The sequence below is a fragment of the Quercus robur genome, chromosome 1 (genome assembly GCF_932294415.1).
Source record: "Quercus robur chromosome 1, dhQueRobu3.1, whole genome shotgun sequence".
Taxonomy (NCBI): domain Eukaryota; kingdom Viridiplantae; phylum Streptophyta; class Magnoliopsida; order Fagales; family Fagaceae; genus Quercus; species Quercus robur.
The window spans coordinates 2851726-2868846 of record NC_065534.1 but is presented as its reverse complement, the minus strand read 5'-3'; the positions used below and the strand labels follow the sequence as shown (position 1 = coordinate 2868846).

The 17121-nt window shown below is 33.2% G+C and overlaps 1 protein-coding gene and 1 long non-coding RNA gene across 3 annotated transcripts in view; one reads left to right on the top strand and one right to left on the bottom strand.

The window, feature by feature from the left end:
* Positions 1-685: 685 nt before the first annotated feature.
* Positions 686-2504, top strand: LOC126715937 (uncharacterized). The gene is made up of 2 exons (XR_007651958.1): positions 686-862; positions 2006-2504. It is a non-coding gene; the product is annotated as an uncharacterized LOC126715937 (long non-coding RNA).
* Positions 2505-8999: 6495 nt separating this feature from the next.
* Positions 9000-17121, bottom strand: part of LOC126715871 (uncharacterized) — a 40883-nt gene continuing 32761 nt past the window's right edge. The window contains exons 1-11 of one of the 2 annotated variants that reach the window (XM_050416707.1): positions 15186-15380; positions 12758-12864; positions 12449-12519; positions 12318-12367; positions 11423-11496; positions 11272-11334; positions 10836-10923; positions 9797-9859; positions 9648-9727; positions 9500-9571; positions 9000-9409 (exon numbers count right to left, since the gene is read on the bottom strand). In XM_050416707.1, the coding sequence (XP_050272664.1) occupies positions 9328-9409; positions 9500-9571; positions 9648-9727; positions 9797-9859; positions 10836-10923; positions 11272-11334; positions 11423-11496; positions 12318-12367; positions 12449-12519; positions 12758-12789 (675 nt within the window). In that variant the 5' untranslated portion in view covers positions 12790-12864; positions 15186-15380 and the 3' untranslated portion in view covers positions 9000-9327. Of the gene's footprint in view, positions 9410-9499; positions 9572-9647; positions 9728-9796; positions 9860-10835; positions 10924-11271; positions 11335-11422; positions 11497-12317; positions 12368-12448; positions 12520-12757; positions 12865-15185; positions 15381-17121 lie in introns of those variants that run through there. The other variant, XM_050416714.1, reaches the window with a different exon arrangement.

Genomic DNA, 17121 nt, shown 5'->3' with positions numbered 1-17121 from the left:
TTTTATTTTATTTTTTTTCTCTGAATAACCATGATTAAGTTACTTTTTTTTTCGGTAGGAACTAGGAAGCTTCAAACATCAATTCATTCAAACAGTAGATATACAGAACCTTTACCTTTGCAGAAAATTTATATAATGTAATATATTAAAGTGAAAGTTGAATAAAATTTTAATTAGATTTTAATTACACTATAATTCTATAATTGTCATCTCAAATTATATTTCAAATGCTTTCAATTTTATCTTAAATGTCTTTGAAATTTAAATTGCTTTTAGTTCAACTAAAAGTATTTTCAACTCATTTGACACTACTTCTAACAGATTTAAAACTAATATAATTTCAAATTTTTACAATGAAAATTTTTTCATGTTCAAAAAAAATAATTGTTCATTTTAAATATTTTCATAATAACTCAATTAATTGTATCATAATAACAAATTTTACTTGCGGGTTCTAGTTAGCTCAACCGGTAAAGTCTCTGATGGTAAAATAAGAGATCTGGGGTTCAATCTCCGATTACACCAAAAATTGATTGATGTCTTCCTCTCTTGATAAAGAGTTATCATCAAGAGCAGACATCATAGGTTGAAACTCTCTTAAAAAAAAAAAAAACAAACAAACAAACAAACAAACAACATTTACTTACAAGATTTACTCTTTCAAATGTTATCCTTACAAGATTTTTCAAGAGTCGGCAAGAAATAAAAAATAAAAAATAAAAATGATAGCGTTAAACTTAAGTGTCGTACCCCCTTTTCCTTCCTTATTTACCCCCCCCCCCCCCTTCTTCTCTCACTCACACACACACACTCGCAAACACTCTCTAGGACATCTTAGGCTCAGTTTCTCCAAGAATTTAAGGTAAAATCCTAAGTCCTTTTATTTTCATCTTGTTTGTTAGTTTTTATTGTACTTGATGGATATCCTTGAGATTATGAGTGATTTTGGGTGTTGGTAGATTTTTATGACAAATGGTTAAGGGTCTTCACAAAAGGTGGTCCTTTGAGGTTTCTCAATAATTCAAATTTAGGGGTTGGATTCCTAACATTTAATAGTTGATAAATCTAATTTAATTACTATTGAGTTTATTTGGGCAAGTTGAGGGTTTGATGGCTTATTGTCTTGAATGATGTTGTGATACTAATTGCTTTAATGGATCAAAGGAATGAACATTCAACAGACCAAAATTCTCAATTTCTAAAGGAATTTTGGGGATTTCAGAAAATTGTTTAATATAAAGTTTATTGCTTAATTGTGGACCCAATGATTTTAGACACATTTGGATGGGATTGACTTAAAGGTGGGCTTCATAAGTGTGACATGAGACTTGTGTCTAACCATGTAAAATTAATGTCCTGTTAAGATTTTAAAAAAAAAAATTTGGGTTAAGTTTGTGGTGGCCTTGTATCAATAAGAGAGTGGTCTCAAAGGAAGTTGATAGAACTATGCCAAATTCTAAGGCTTAGGCTAGCCTAAATTAATCACTTCTCTCGAATTTACAGTTAATTAACCAAACATAGCTTGAATAGGGTGAAACACTACATCATTTTTGCAATCTTTATGACACGACTAATTACACAACACTTGAGTCTTTATGACATTGTGGTTTATATCATGACACATAAGCTTGTGTAACACATAAGTTTGTGTAACATGGTATCCATATTTTACGTCTAATTTTTGTAGTCTTCATGACACAACCAGAAGTATAACACCTAAATTTTTATGAAACATTAGTTATCGTGGTACTTTATAAGATTGGGATCTCTTTTGAATGGAATTCTTATGGAGATTTCCTTGGTGTTGGGTGGGAAATCTTTTGAAATGGATTGTCTTAGAAAAAAATTTATACAAGTTCCTTTGGTCTATGGTCTTCTCATGCACTAAACCTTGGATCATAACTCTCTATAGATACTTAAGTCATATCTTGTTTTAAGCAACAATTTTCTTGGACATCTTTAGCAGTTAATAGTACTAATTATATTAATAGTAATTACTAAGCAGCTACACATTCAGAATGGGCGGCAACGGTGGTGGCAAAGGAGGAGGAAGTGGTGGTGGTGGAGGTGGCAAAGGAGGCGGTGGCACTGGCGGTGGTGCAGCCAAAAGTGGTGGGGGTGGCTCTACAGGCGGTGGCAGTGGTGGCAAGATGGTTGCTCCAGGGAGTGGAGGAGGATCACGCATTTCAAGGGACTCTTTTCAAAGTAACCCCCAGATTTATTTTGCTGGACTACATGCTGGTCAAAAGGGCAAAAAATAGTTGTTCTTGTTAAGTACTACATGGGAAACTATCTTATTAATTCTGCTTTATCGATATTATATATAATATGTGATTGAATAATATTAAAGTTTGTAATGGGCTTGCTATCCATATGAATCATATGCTTGGTAGACATATGAATCATATGCTTGGGTAGATATCCCTCTTAGGCTTTCTGATGATACTAGTAATGTGTGCTGTGTAATATATGGTTTTTGTTAATAAAATAATTTTAATGTCCTACTTGCTTTTGTTTCTATTTTACATTATTATTTCTTCAATCTAGATAATTACTCGTAATAGAGATTACAAGTGTAAACAATTGAATAATTGACCTAGCATGAGTAGAGGTTGAACAACTGAAGTATTAAACCATATCAAAGGATTGCACATCTGAATATAATAATAGTAATACTCGCGGAGTACAAAATGAAGCATGACTCAGAATTTTATTTGACATTGTAAATGATTTTTATACACGAAAAAAGGGGTACTATCTACTTTGACAAATGTACAAGGGCATTGAGCTTTTTTGTTTAGTTTTCTTCTTATTTTGTTAATATTTAACTTTATAAAATTTACTTTTTTAAGTATAAATATATTTTAGTCCAATCAGGAAAAACTCAAATAAGATAATATCAAACAAACACTAAGTTAATATTATAGAACTTATGCGGATTAAATTATTAACTTCACATATATGCCAAATAGCTCCTTTTGTCACTTGGTCATCCATGAGCTAATGTCCTAGTCACGTGACACGCAGGGACATAAAATTTTCAAAATAAGATTGGAGTGATCAGATTGAAATGAGCTAATGAATGTGTAACTTATCAATAAATAAAATAAAAATTGTGAAATAGAAATATATTCTTGAATTTGGTTGGTTTAAAATTAAGGTAAGTTTGGTAATTTTTGTAAAGTCACGAGTCAATATGTGAATCTTGAAGAGGTAAATGTTTATGATTTTCTCATTGGGCGAGCAAATCCCCTTGTCCCCATGAAAACTCTTCATTACTTAAAGCATGTAAAAGAAAGCACATTGGCTTTTCTTATTCGCTTCTAACATTTAAATTTCCTTAATGAATGACTGTGTTAGCATTGGTTTAGATTCATGCCCATAAATGGTTTATAGTATGGTATAGTTTCGTTTAGATGCTTGTTACCTTACATATTTATATCCATGAAGATATTAATGCAAAATCATTGATGAATATAAGGTGTTTATTGCTTCCAAGGAAGTATTTATTAATTTAAAGGTTTTTTAAAGTTATATAACCAAAGGTCATTATAGTTCATAGTCTATTTGAGCACATGCCCCCAAGATTCAAATAAAAAATGACGGACATCGAGTGTATTTATAAGTTAATTCATGTTGTGTTCTTCCTGAGAAGGTATCTCATATGCCGGCACATGAAACAATTGTCTCATTGACAAAAACAGCATATGCGCACATCACATACAAAAGTTTTGCCTTCTTCCCTTATTTACCAAAAGGTGTGTGCAATGTGCATTGGTTCGCATCACCATAAGCATGTTGATGGACCACCCTCCACTGTCTGTTCAATAGTTTCCTACATTCAAAATGAGCTTAGACAAAGTTGGAGAGGCATAATGGTTTAAGGTTAGCGTATAAATCACTAGGGTTGAATCTGACTCTTAAAACTTCATCTTTGTAGCCCATTTACCAAACCATGTTGAGACCATTGTGGGATTTTGTTGTGAAGATGTAGGGAAGGTAAAAAAAAAAAAAATTTAGCAAGGTTTGTGGTCCGAAAGGCTATTTGAGTTTGTTTTATATGATCTTGCATAAAAATGAGGGCATTGCTTAACTAATGGATATTACGAACTAACCAGATTGTCTCTACTGAGCAAATATTAATGTAATGGAATATTCTATAATAGCCATTTGAATGTAAAGAAGTGAGTTTTACCTTCTTTTATATACACAATTGCAGAAAGGAACACCAGTGACATTGCATCTGAGTAGATAAGTAATAATAGATAGCATGCAGAGAATCTACGATATAATTTCTAGAGATTGAATTGTAACCTCAATCAAAATAAAGAAACTAACTTCAGAATTCAGGATTCCATTACTGTTACCAGGTAGCAAAAGTAAAGGTCAATATTCAAGGCATTGACGATATCTTATTAGATTCACATAAGGTCAAGTTTCTGCTGTGAAGCCATTTATATAGATGAATTATAGGGGAGTTTTAGTAAAAAATTTGATGGGAATGGACATTCAACCCAGTCCAAACACGTTAGACCCAATAGCAATCGATTACTACATGGATGTTTCGGGACACTCTTATTATATGTTGCATTGTCAGCCACTACAATCCCGGACAATTCTTTTGCATTATGCATGAACTTAAAATTAAAAAAAATAAATAAAAAAAAAATCCTAAATAATTGTAAGCCAATTTTCACGTTTTTAAAATTGATTTAGCCTCTCTTTAAATCTTAATTCATATATACTGTAGAAACTTTACCGCAAAGTAAAACTGCGAATTTCATAAAACAATAGATAGATGATTACTCCAACTCCTCCTCCTCCTCCTCCTCCGCCTCCCTCTCCATGGCAAAATTCGATGCCTCCGCCTCTTCCACAGTAGATGCATCCACCTCCACCTCCGTCGCAAATGCATCCGCTTCCGCCTCAGTGGCAAGTACGCTCGTACAGTGGAAAATGCCATAACGAAAAATAAAATAGGTTGAAGAAGAAAAAGAAGCTACCATGGAGGAGTTGGAAATGTACGTGTAAGGTAGAAGAGCTGACATTTGAGTTAGAAAGTGCTTACTCAAAAATCAGATTTTTAGAACTCGAAATCATTGAGGAGTCAAATGCAAAGATGGTTAAGATATCCACCTAGAAGCTTGACTCCATGTTAATAGAATACAAACAATTTTTCAATGGCCTAAATAGAGCCTTGACTCTAAAAGTCAAAAATGCATAATAACTACATGAGTGTTAGAGCAGTCAAAGCTATGTGCGTCTCTCTGTCGCTAAGAAAGTGAGTTTTCTCTCTTCTCTTAGGCAGTAGAAGTTTTAGTCCCTTCTTTCTGAAGGAGAGTTTTGTTCTCTAAAGGTAGCAAGTTTACCTCTAGAGCTTGTGGGTTTTTTTCTTCGTGGGTCCTCTCTTGTACCAAGGGTGCTTGTAGAGCTTGTGGGTTATTTTTTCAGGGTACGGGAAACAGAATAGGGTGGGAGGGAGTTTCTTCTCATCTGCTATAGCATGGAGGATTCATCCAGAGATTGGGGAAAATTATCCTTATCCGATACGGAAGAGAAAGGGTATGTACTTCCAAAGGTTCAGCGGAAAAATGAGTTTATGATTGCTGCGAAGGTGATTTTTGTCCCTGGTTTTTATGACAAATCGGGGTTGGAGAATGACAGAAGGCCGGGGAAGGGGGGTCACAGTAAACCAGTGGTGTTGAACAGCAGTGATACGACAGGGCAAAGGGAGGAAAATTCAAATATGGAAACGGAAGAGATTGGGGAGGCATTAATGATAAATTTGAATCATGATGGGGCGACAGTTAAACTTGTGGAAACGGCTCCCGAAATAAATGGGGCAGCAAATAATATGGAGAAAATCTCTGATGTTGATAATGGCATATCAATTACGTTACAGTAGCAGCATGTTTCAGGGAATTCCATTATGGACAGCAGCAAGGAATTGATTGGTAATAAGTCAGAGGAGCATATTCGGGGTCTGCCAGGTGAATTAGTGATGGCTCATGAGTTTGGGTCGGTTAATATGGTCAATATTCCAGACAAGGAAAAAAAGCTCAACAACAACAATGAAGGGCAATGAGCCAAATCAGTCCAACCAACCTCCACACCGTGCCATTTGGAAACCACCTCCATGGCCGATCCTGAAAGTGAACTCTGATGATGCGATTTTCCGGGAACAAAATTTTGTGGATGTTGTTTTGGATATGGGAGGTGGATTAGTGTTGTTTTGGAGATCGACTATTGATGTAATTGTGGAGGGTTCGGGCACAAATTATATCGATACAATGTTTCAAGAAGAAGATAGGCTAAGGATTGGAGTGATCATCCGAGAATGCCAAGGAAAAGGCTTGGCACACATGGTCGGAATCATCCCTCTCCCCCTAACTGTCATAGAGCTTGAAACTTTGGCTATATCGAAGGCTTTACAATTTGATGCTAATCTAAGTTTGGAAGATGTCACCCTAGAGGGAGTTTCAGAGATTGCAATGAACGCTTTGAATGCAGATTCGCAGTCTTTGGAATCCTTTGGTTTACTTAGTCGTGATGTTAAATGTTTTGCAAGTTTATTTCATTATATTAGGTTTTCACATGTTCATAGAGAATGATTGTTGTATTCTCACATTAAGAGAAACGACAATGGGGTTGCTCATAGTCTGGCAAAAAATGCATTTTGCATACCAGATTTTCAAGTATGGATGAAAGATGTTCCATCTCATATTAGTTCGATTTTACAATTAGATGTAATTGAATTTTATTAATAAAATCCATAAGTTTCTTTCTCAAAAAAAAAAAAAAAAAAAAAAAACTACATGAGTGTTACTAGATTTTCTGCCTTTGGCCGAGTTCTCATTCCTACAATCTCATTCCCACATAAAGTGCAATGTATTTTATTATTATTTTCCTCCAGTATTTCAATAATTTCCTTGTAAAAATTATAGTATTTGGCGTTCATAATTTTTTTTTGTAAAAAATTGTGATATGTAGTGCTCTATTTTTATAAACAAAATAGATAGATAATAAAAGTAGTGTAGTGATTTGATTGTAGTACATGTATTTACAAATTTACAAATTTGAAAATTGCATGATATAATAATTAGTACAAATAAGCATGTTTTATGCCTACTCAAAAATGCAAATATAGTTGTGATAAGATAAGTATTTATCATTGTCACAAATTACATCACTGAAGTAATTAGTATGACATAGACGGTATTTGTGAACCATCTAATTTTTATTTTTATTTTTTTAAATCAATACTTTTTACATTTGCAATTTTTCCAAATGTGTGTGTAAGTAAGAAAGTAACTTTCAATTGTAGGAGAACTTATCCAATACAACCTAAGGGTCACGTCAATAATATCTAGTGATTGTCTAACCAATAAAATGCTGCCATGTGTTCTAATATTAGAGGCAGAAAGAAGAAAGATATGAACCATTGATTCCAAAGGAGGGAGTACTCATATGTCGGAAAGAAAGGAATTGAAATATACACTTTGAAACTCAATCATTACAAATATATATATATATATATATATATACTATTGAGTGGATTTAATTTACTAATGTTAGAAAATTTGCTATTTAAACTAATAAAATAAAATTTAGAGGAACACTAAAATTTATTTCAAAAATTGATTAATTAATTATGAAATTTATATATAAGAATTAAAAATACAAAACACAGTCATGTTTTTCTATTGCTGAAATTGAAGTGGGCTCCCAAAAGATCATGTCCTACTATCATAAAGAGAAAGAAAAAAAAAATTACTTCTAAAAGATTTCGTACATTTTTAAATTTCAAATAAAATAACTTTAGGTTAACTAATAACAATTTTTTCTCAAATCTATTAAATTATAAACCTCACATTCAAATTTTCAAATACACTTCTAATAGTTCAGGCTAATAAAGAAAAAAAAAATCCATCTATGAGTGTACAATACGATACATTAATATAAAAGAAAATGTAAAAATACAAAAAGACCAACAAAGAATATGTCAAAAAAAAAAAAAAAAAAAAAAAAAAAAAAAAAAAAACAAGAAAAACATGGAATAAGGGTTAAAGGTTGTCAAAACAATATATATGTTACTACAATGACATACCCATCAAATCAAAACTCTCAAAGTCTATAAAAGGATCTTTGTGGCTTCACCCCTTTGTCAAAAACCCAATCACACATCATCATAAACCCAACACAAAGGCACTGACATAAAAAATCTCAAACAACCAAAGACCCATATTCAATTAAGACCCTCAAAATACCCATGATGACCTCTAACCTACACTTCAAAAACACAAAGTTGTTACCACTCAAAATCAAAACCACAATAGCTCTTTTGTGGTTTTAGCCAACTCATATGAGTTAGGATGAGATGGGATAACATGATTGGGTTAGACAGCATAATTGAGGGGTTAAAGCTAAAGCACAATTTGTCGAATCTCATGTGTATTTGAGTTAGGATGACATGAAAGACTATTGATAAGTGTATATAAAGGAAAAGAAGTGCAAGAAATGAAAACCCAAAGTGAGAAGAAAAATGTCTTGAAACGATGAACCTAAGAAAATAAAGAGTCCTTATCTTTTAATTAGTGTGTATTTAGTAATTGAGAGAGAGAGAGAGAGAGAGAGAGAGAGTTGAAACGATGAACCAAAGGAAAAAAAAGGTTAATATCTTTTATTACAAGAGAACCTTCAAAGAAAGCACCACATGACAGAACCTTGTATTCTTCCACTGTTATATATATATATATATATATATAATATTGAATTACTGGCTTAACCACACAAAGACAATGTCAACCAAGCAATCAAAAATTAAAACCGGTTACCCACCTTCCAAATTTACCTTAGCAATGCTTCAGTAATGGGGGTAAACATCGCAAATAGCCATGTTCATTTCTCAAAATTCAGCCCACTGTTAATCCAATACATCTTTGTGGTATCCAAATATATATATATATATATAAACAACCACACGAGCTTACACATGAACGCGCATGAAAACACTCATTTAAGTATATTTCAATAATATCAACATCGAATTTGAGAAGATTAAGGCATTCCCTCAAGAACCTTGTCTCATATCAGCGCTTGAGACTAATATTATCGGACATACATTTTTTTTATATCTTACTGTTGGACATAAATTTACATAAGACAGTATTGTTCCGAAACATGACAGCAGCTTACAATATGCATAAGGGAAAGTAGATAATCTAATCCTACCATCCAAGCCTAAAGATTGTATCACTTACATAGTTACACACCTACAGAGATGCCAGAGTCTAGACATATAAACATCATACGAACAGAGTATCGTACTCACATGTCCATGTCATCAAAAATCTCCCCATCTTCCTCATACGGTAATTCAGCGATTAGAAATTCCTCGGTCACCAAATTACTGCCGAAGACATAAACAATTAAGCCACAGACTAACCATGACAATCAACGGGAAATACCATACATAGTTTTAAGAAGTATTTCAACCCACCTTAAACAACAAAAACGAAAACTCACAACACGCTTTAGTTTTCTGTGATAGAAGAAGAAATTGAAAGACCATCTGAAGAGAAGAAGTGCCCATGTCATAATTGCAGCTATGTGACTAACACTAACTGAATAGAGATATCAAAACTTACATGGCTCCTCTCTCTAGAAATGGATCAGCATCAGAGTCTGGATTGTAACTGTAAATTTCACAATCTGCTAGTTTTACGACCTGCATCACAATGTATTATAAAACTGCCTCTTTTTATGAATTGCATAAGTTTCTGTAAATTAAGCTCACCTCGTCTAAAGCCTTGTACAAGGAATCTAGCAGGGAATTGCCCCCATTAGTCTCAATCCATTCCTGCAATTGAATGGTCCAACCAACATGTAAGGCTCAGTGATGTATCCTTCATAATAAAGGTATAAGGTGATAAGAAACAGTATTATTAATACAAGCCATCAGACTCTGCATCATCACTACTAGAAACATAAAAGCAAATGAAATGACTTACCACTTGCCTCCAATTCACATAATAACAAATCCAAACACTGTACCAAATTACTTCAGAAATGGCAAGAATGTCCAATGGTACATCAGAAGTTCTACAATTTTTTTTTTCTAATTCAGGCTTTGACATTTCAGGCCACCATACTTCAAAATAATTTACCAGTCCCTATATCAGAGAAGGCAATAGTCCTGAAGTATGATAACAGTGTTCAATAATGGTCAAAGTGACAAAGTGGAACTTCAAAATATGAAGAAAATAAGGATAAATTACACTTTTCCACTTACAATGTCCTCCACACCCCCCCCCCCCCCCGGCCCTGCCCCGATTAAAAATTCCCCTTACCATTAAAGCTATTCACATGATCACGTACTGATTTTTCTTTCATCCTTCTGTGATTACATGACAAAAAATTACGGAACATTTAACAGTGGGGGGAACATTGCAACTACAAGATTGATTGCTCAAATTAAAGTTTAAGGACAACATTTCAATGACCATATACTTTAGGGTGGGAAGGTGCAATTTACCCAGAAAAAATTAATAGTGTAAAATATTAGTTTTGAAGCCCATAAGCATACACCAAAGTGACATCTCATTCGGGCCACAAGCTTTTAGGTCATGCAAGAACATGCAATTTTTTAGCTTTTCAAAAAGGGAATGCAATTCCTAGTCCATCCCCCAAACCCACCCAAAAAATTATTGTATATCTTTGAAAAGAGAAGAGGGGCAACTGCATGTGACTTTCAATGGTTTTGATAAAAAAATAGAAACCAACATCCCTCTAGCTAGACAAAAGTAAAGATCATAGAATCAAATTTTTAGAAATACCTTTGATGCTTCAAACATGTAGGTATCAAAGATCTGCTTAAAACTGTCCCAGCTTTCCTCTGTGAAGAACTGGTGAGCTTTCATCGCACTAGAAAACCGCAAAGATGTAGGCAACATCATAATATAAGGAAACAAAAGCCTGCGGCTACACGTCTATAGCACGCACTTAATAGATATGGGTTAAATAGACCAACCATATGAATAGCCACATTAAACTTTGGGAAATGGAGAGATTTGAACTCTCAGCTCCTTCTAGAGCAACAGTTCTATGAACCGTCTGTCAAACCCTTTGACAACACTCCCGCAGCAATCAAAAGAGGATTATTAGTGGGTTGCCATGTCGCCCAAAAAGCTGTCAATGGCATTACCCATAATCCTCCATTTTAGCCATATTTTAAATAAAAAGGTATTTATAAAACATTAGATACAGGAATACCTGAAGTCATAATCTGGATACATGTGATAAAGTGTAAGAACCAGGTAGATCAATGTCTTCCGGCTGGAACAAACATAAAGGACAACCAATCAAACAAACATATGAGATAGCCTACAGAGTTTCCAAAAGCAATCTAGGTTAAATTTGACACCTGGATCTGCTCAACAAGACATCAGCTGGGGAGGGAGAGTCGGTGTCTGAAGATTTCCCTAGATAATCAAGCATCTGAAATAAAAAAGTAAGAATTAAACACAGATACATATAGAGTATCAAAAAGATTCACGAAGAACCAAATCTGCTGTGTGATTAGCCAAGTAGTGAAGTTCCACATTAAATACCAATGACAAGAATGAGTGAATAATATGACATAATAAGCCCAAACCCATTGGCTTAAACCTTTGGGTCAAGTGGTGTCCAATATGTTACATTAACCCCTCAATTGGAGCCTTCCTAAGGTGTTATCCCCCCCCCCCCCCCCCCCAAAAAAAACAAAATGTATTAACTCTACAGAGCATCACCATTTCACTTACGGAAAAAAAAATCATACAGTGCACACACACCAACAACAAGAGAAACAAAGCAGCAGAAATTTACTATTAAAAGGAAAAAGATTGTAAAAGAAAGTAAATGAAGAGTGAAGAGTATGATTTTCATGTTAACCTTTTAGAGCTTCACCATCTCAAGTAAGGAAAAAGAATCATACAGAGCACAAATGGGATTACTAATAAACACAGAAAATATATAAAGAGTGCATTTAGGGAAGTCATCCTATTTTTTTACCAAGAAAGAGGAGCAGACCCACTTTATCTTTTCTGACCTCCTCTTTATAAAACTAATATTAACAAATATGAACTATTTATGAGAAAAAATACAGCTTAGATGGTCATCCATTAAGACATAGAATGCTACCAGGAAAGAAAAGGGGTGGGAAGAGGACCAAAAGGAAAAGGAAAAATACCAAAGGCTTTAAGGATATTGTTCATCATAACTGTCTTTCAAGGAGTAAAAAGAATCAAACAGGTAATAATTTTAAGTGCCTGATTTACCTCATTCTCCAAGCTGAGAGAGAGTTTCTTATCAGTTCCTGTGTGTTTGCCTAAAGGAAACAAAGGAACACTATGTCAATCTTGAAAAAATGATCAAATACTTCTAGAATAAATTGTAGACTTGTTCTTACAGGAATAAGCTTCAAGGCATCCTTTAATGGTACGCTCCCCAAGATTTAGACGACTCAAGAAATCATTTAATCTGGAAAACAAAATATAAATTAATAATGAATATCAAATTTAAAAAAAAAAAAAAAAAATTACTTAAGACTATACTCTTAAAATCTTAATAGCATTACTCAGTTTCCTTTATGAGGAGAACCAAGGTTCGAATGCCCCCTACTTTGTGTAACAAGTGAATTATCAAAAAAAAAAATCTTTAAAAAAGAAGAAGCAGTGGAACTGAAGTGTTTAATTTGTTACTCAAGTTCAAAATTTACCGATCTAGCGGAGTGTATTCTAAGAACTTCATGATGAGTATACTTTGACTTGATGCAATAATTTTGACAAAGCAGATACTGCTTGTACTAGAGTTCTCCCAGAGATCCTGTATGATGAATGACTATGAGCATTTTATCGAAAGTTAGAAAGAATAAAGATGTCCAAGTAATTTTGCTAGGTGAACCAAGTCCAAGCTGTTCATTTGATCCCATCAAGGTAAATGGGAGGAAGTCTGAACGCCTATGTGTACCAACAGTACTAAACTCATAAAATAATAGGACTTGTGGTGCAAAAGAAACATAATTAGACCCAAAAACCTTTTTTTTTTAAAGAACCAAAACCACTTAAGTATAGGGAGTATCCATAGTACAAAATTAATAATAGATGCTTCATGAGACATAAATTAGGTCAATATAAAGCCCTCTATAGCCGAATATTCCACAATAACAACAAAGCCTTTAGTCCCAAAATTTTAAGGTCAACAATGGAACCTCAACATATTAAATCAGGATCAACCACATGTATTTTTTTATCACCATTCTATCCTATCTAAAAGTATACTCTCTACCACCTCTTTAATTAGCCAATATACCACAACAAATATAAAGTATGGTGTGGAATTTAAAAGAAAATGAAGTAATTTTAGACATAAGCAGAGATTCATAACTTATACACAGTTTTCTGTTCTGTTTTTAATCTTGAATTCACTGTAATCCATTACCAACCTACTTTTGAGCAAGAATCGGGCGTAGTTCATTGGTTTAAACGTCCACATCAGCAATCCAACAATTCAACCCCACATGTATATAAACATTTTATAAATCATCTCACTCTGAAGTTTTTCATTTAATCATTGATACAAACTTTTCCTTCCCCCAAAAAGGATGCCATTCAATTCATTTGAGCATTAGCCTCAGATCATACTAGAGTTTCTCAGAGACCCAGTATCCATCCCAAACTATAAAATTCAAAATTTTGTGTTATGATAACTAATACACTAACAACAGAATCACTCATAGACCCAGTATGTCAGTATCCATCACACACCATAAAAATTCAAAAAATTGAGTTTTAAAATCTAAAATTACACTAACAACATAATTGTTGAGAGACCCAGTACCCATCCCACACCAAAATAATAATAATAGTAATAATAAAACCTGTGTTTTGAAAAGTAATATTACACTAACAACAGAATTACTCAGATGCCCAGTATCCATCCCACGCCATAAAATTCAAAAAATTGTGTTTGAAAAACTAATATTACACTAACAACAGAATTACTCAGAGACCTGGTATCCATCACACACCAAAAATCCAAAAAACTGTGTTTCAAAACTAATATTACACTAACAACAGAATTGCTCAGAGACCCAAGTATCCATCCCACACCAAAAAAATTCAAAAAAAAAATTTGTTTTGAAAAGTAATATTATGCTAACAACAGAATTTCTCAGAGACCCAAGTATCCATCCCACACCAAAAAAAAATTATGCTTTGAAAAGTAAAATTACACTAACAACAGAATAACTCAGAGACCTAGTATTCATACCACAACATAAAATCCAAAAAAGAAAAATGTGTTTCAAAACTAATATTACACTAGCAACAGAAATGCTCAGGTATCCATCCCACACCAAAAAAAATTCAAAAAATTTTTTTCTTTGAAAAGTAAAATTACACTAACAACAAAATAACTCAGAAACCCAGTATCCATAACACACCATAAAATCCAAAAAAAAAAGTGTTGTAAAAAATAATATTACACTAACAAGTAACAACAGAATTACTCAGAGACCCAGTATCCATCCCACATCATAAAATCCAAAAAACTGTGTTTTGAAAAATAATAATACACTAACAACAGAATTTCTCAAGAGACCCAGTCTCCGTACCAAAACATAAAATCCAAAAAAATGTGTTTTGAAAACTAATATTAAATTAACAATAGAATTTCTCAGAGACCCAGTATCCATCCCACACCATAAAATTCAAAAAACTGTGTTTTCAAAACTAATATCACACTGGCAACAGAATAAATCGTAGACCCAGTACCCACACACCATAAAATTCAAAAAACTGTGTTTTCAAAACTAATATCACACTGGCAACAGAATAAATCGTAGACCCAGTACCCACCCAACCCTATAAATTTAAAAAATATGTGCTTCGAAAACAAATATTACACCCAAAAAAAGTCAAACCCCAATACTGCCCAACAAATTCAACATCAATTAATACTACGAGTCCAACATAAACACGCCTATTAAATTCATCAACAACAATAAATGATGGGTAATCGTAAATTTAACATTAAATAGCAAAGCACATAGTTAATAAAAAAAAAAACAACATGTTTTCCATAAACAAAGCAAACGAGAATGAAAAATTGAACGAGAATGAAACGAAATTAACGAATTGAAGTACCTAAGATTTGGTCAAATTAGTGGCAAGGGTTTGATTTGAGCGGGAGAGGTGAATTTGGGCACGATGGAATTTTGGGATTTTGGGTATTTGTTTAAATTTAAAGGGATCCAAAAAATCTAAAAGGGTTTCGAAGAGCGAATATTCTTCTATGCTTGTTAGATTTTGATTTGATTTTAGAGTTCCGAGTAATTATAGGAGACTGGTGGGAATGAATGAGTTTCGTATGGTTTTTGTGGTTGGTACAAACTGTGGCCTGTGTGAGAGACCAGTGGGCTCAACTTGGGTGCTATACTAAAATGGACCTCGAATTTGTTGGGTCAAATTTGTAACACTATTGGTTAGGTGTTGTACCTTGACCAATACAACACAAAATATTTTTTTCTTCTTTTAATATATACAGTAAATAATAATAATAATAATAAATTCAATTCAATTCAATTATGTGAATCAGTTTGCATATTTTCTTTCTATATTTCTTTTCTTTTTTCCATGTGTATGACCATAATTAATAGGCCATTATTTTTCATATGTCAAACTTCATTTGAAAAGGAAAGTAAATTTTTATTACTTTTATCGGTGTAAGGAAAAATTTTGTTGAAAAAAATATAAAAGGTGAGAGTTTAATTGAAAATAGAAAAAACTATTAAAAAATCACAAATTCATAATTTATTATTCTTATGAATTTGTGTTTTAAGTAATGAAATATAAGAATGATTACATGATAAACTCTAATTTTTTTTTTAAAGTGAAATATGAAATTTAAAGTACTATATTCCCAATATAGTTTTAAAAGTGTTAATGTAGGGGGATGAACTTGTACTCGGGCCGAAGGCCAAAAGCCCAACAGATCAAGCTGTATAAGATGGGCTTGGCCCAAAGGTGAGGGTGGGAGTAAGAGGCCGATGATGTAAAAAGCAACACTCAGAAAGAGATCCCGTGGAGATCCGAGCTAACCACCACCACTGAGGCTCCTATTTGAGGTGATAAGTAAGGCTCTTCCTACAACAAACACGTAAAGGTCCACGAGTAACCAACTCCCTACTTGATCTGGATGTTACCGCCATCAAGATCATCTCGGTAAACATCACAAAAGGATAAGGATCACATAGGCGGCATTAATGAGATACTCTCTACCTAATCTCTTCCATAATAAATGCTGGCAGATTGGCCTGAACAATTCAAACACCCCTCTAAAAGTCATTTTTTCATGATAAAATGGTGGAAAAGTACAAAGATGATGTGACAAGTATCCCTTAGAACTAGCTAGAAGCAAGCCAATTGGGGGGGGATCAGGAATGGGAAGATGCTTATAAAAGGGGGGAGATGTAGTGTGAATAGGGGGTTCAGAAACTTTGAGGGAAAAAGCTCAAGAAAAAACAAGAGAGAAAATTTGTAATAGTTGAATAGATATAAGAGTTTCTAGATTTCTTTCCGGCTCTTTGTACCTCAGGAAACAATTTATACATCAATAAATATTCCTATTGTCCCTCTTTTCTTTCTAACCAATTGTTTAGGTCTCCCATTGTGGAAATGCTACCTTGTATTTCTAGTAAATTAATTGTGCAAGTCAGTTACTAGGTCGCTGTGATCTTTCACGGTGTTTATTTTTTACCACCACAGTTACAATTTGATTATTTTATTAGTCTATATTAATTAATATATCAAAATTCACATGAGTTGCACTTTAGGTTAGTCCAACTATTAAAAATTAACAACCTTTTTCATTTAAATAGTACATAAGTGGAATTTTGACTTTAAAAAAAAAAAAAAAAACAAAATGACTTATAATTGTTTTAAAAACCTCTAATTGATAAATACAATACAATTTTTTTTTTTTACATAAAAATATAGCTTATTATTCACATAAATTGTTTTATTATTATTATATAGCTTATTATTCACATAATTTTTTTTTTATATTTAGACTGATCTTAAG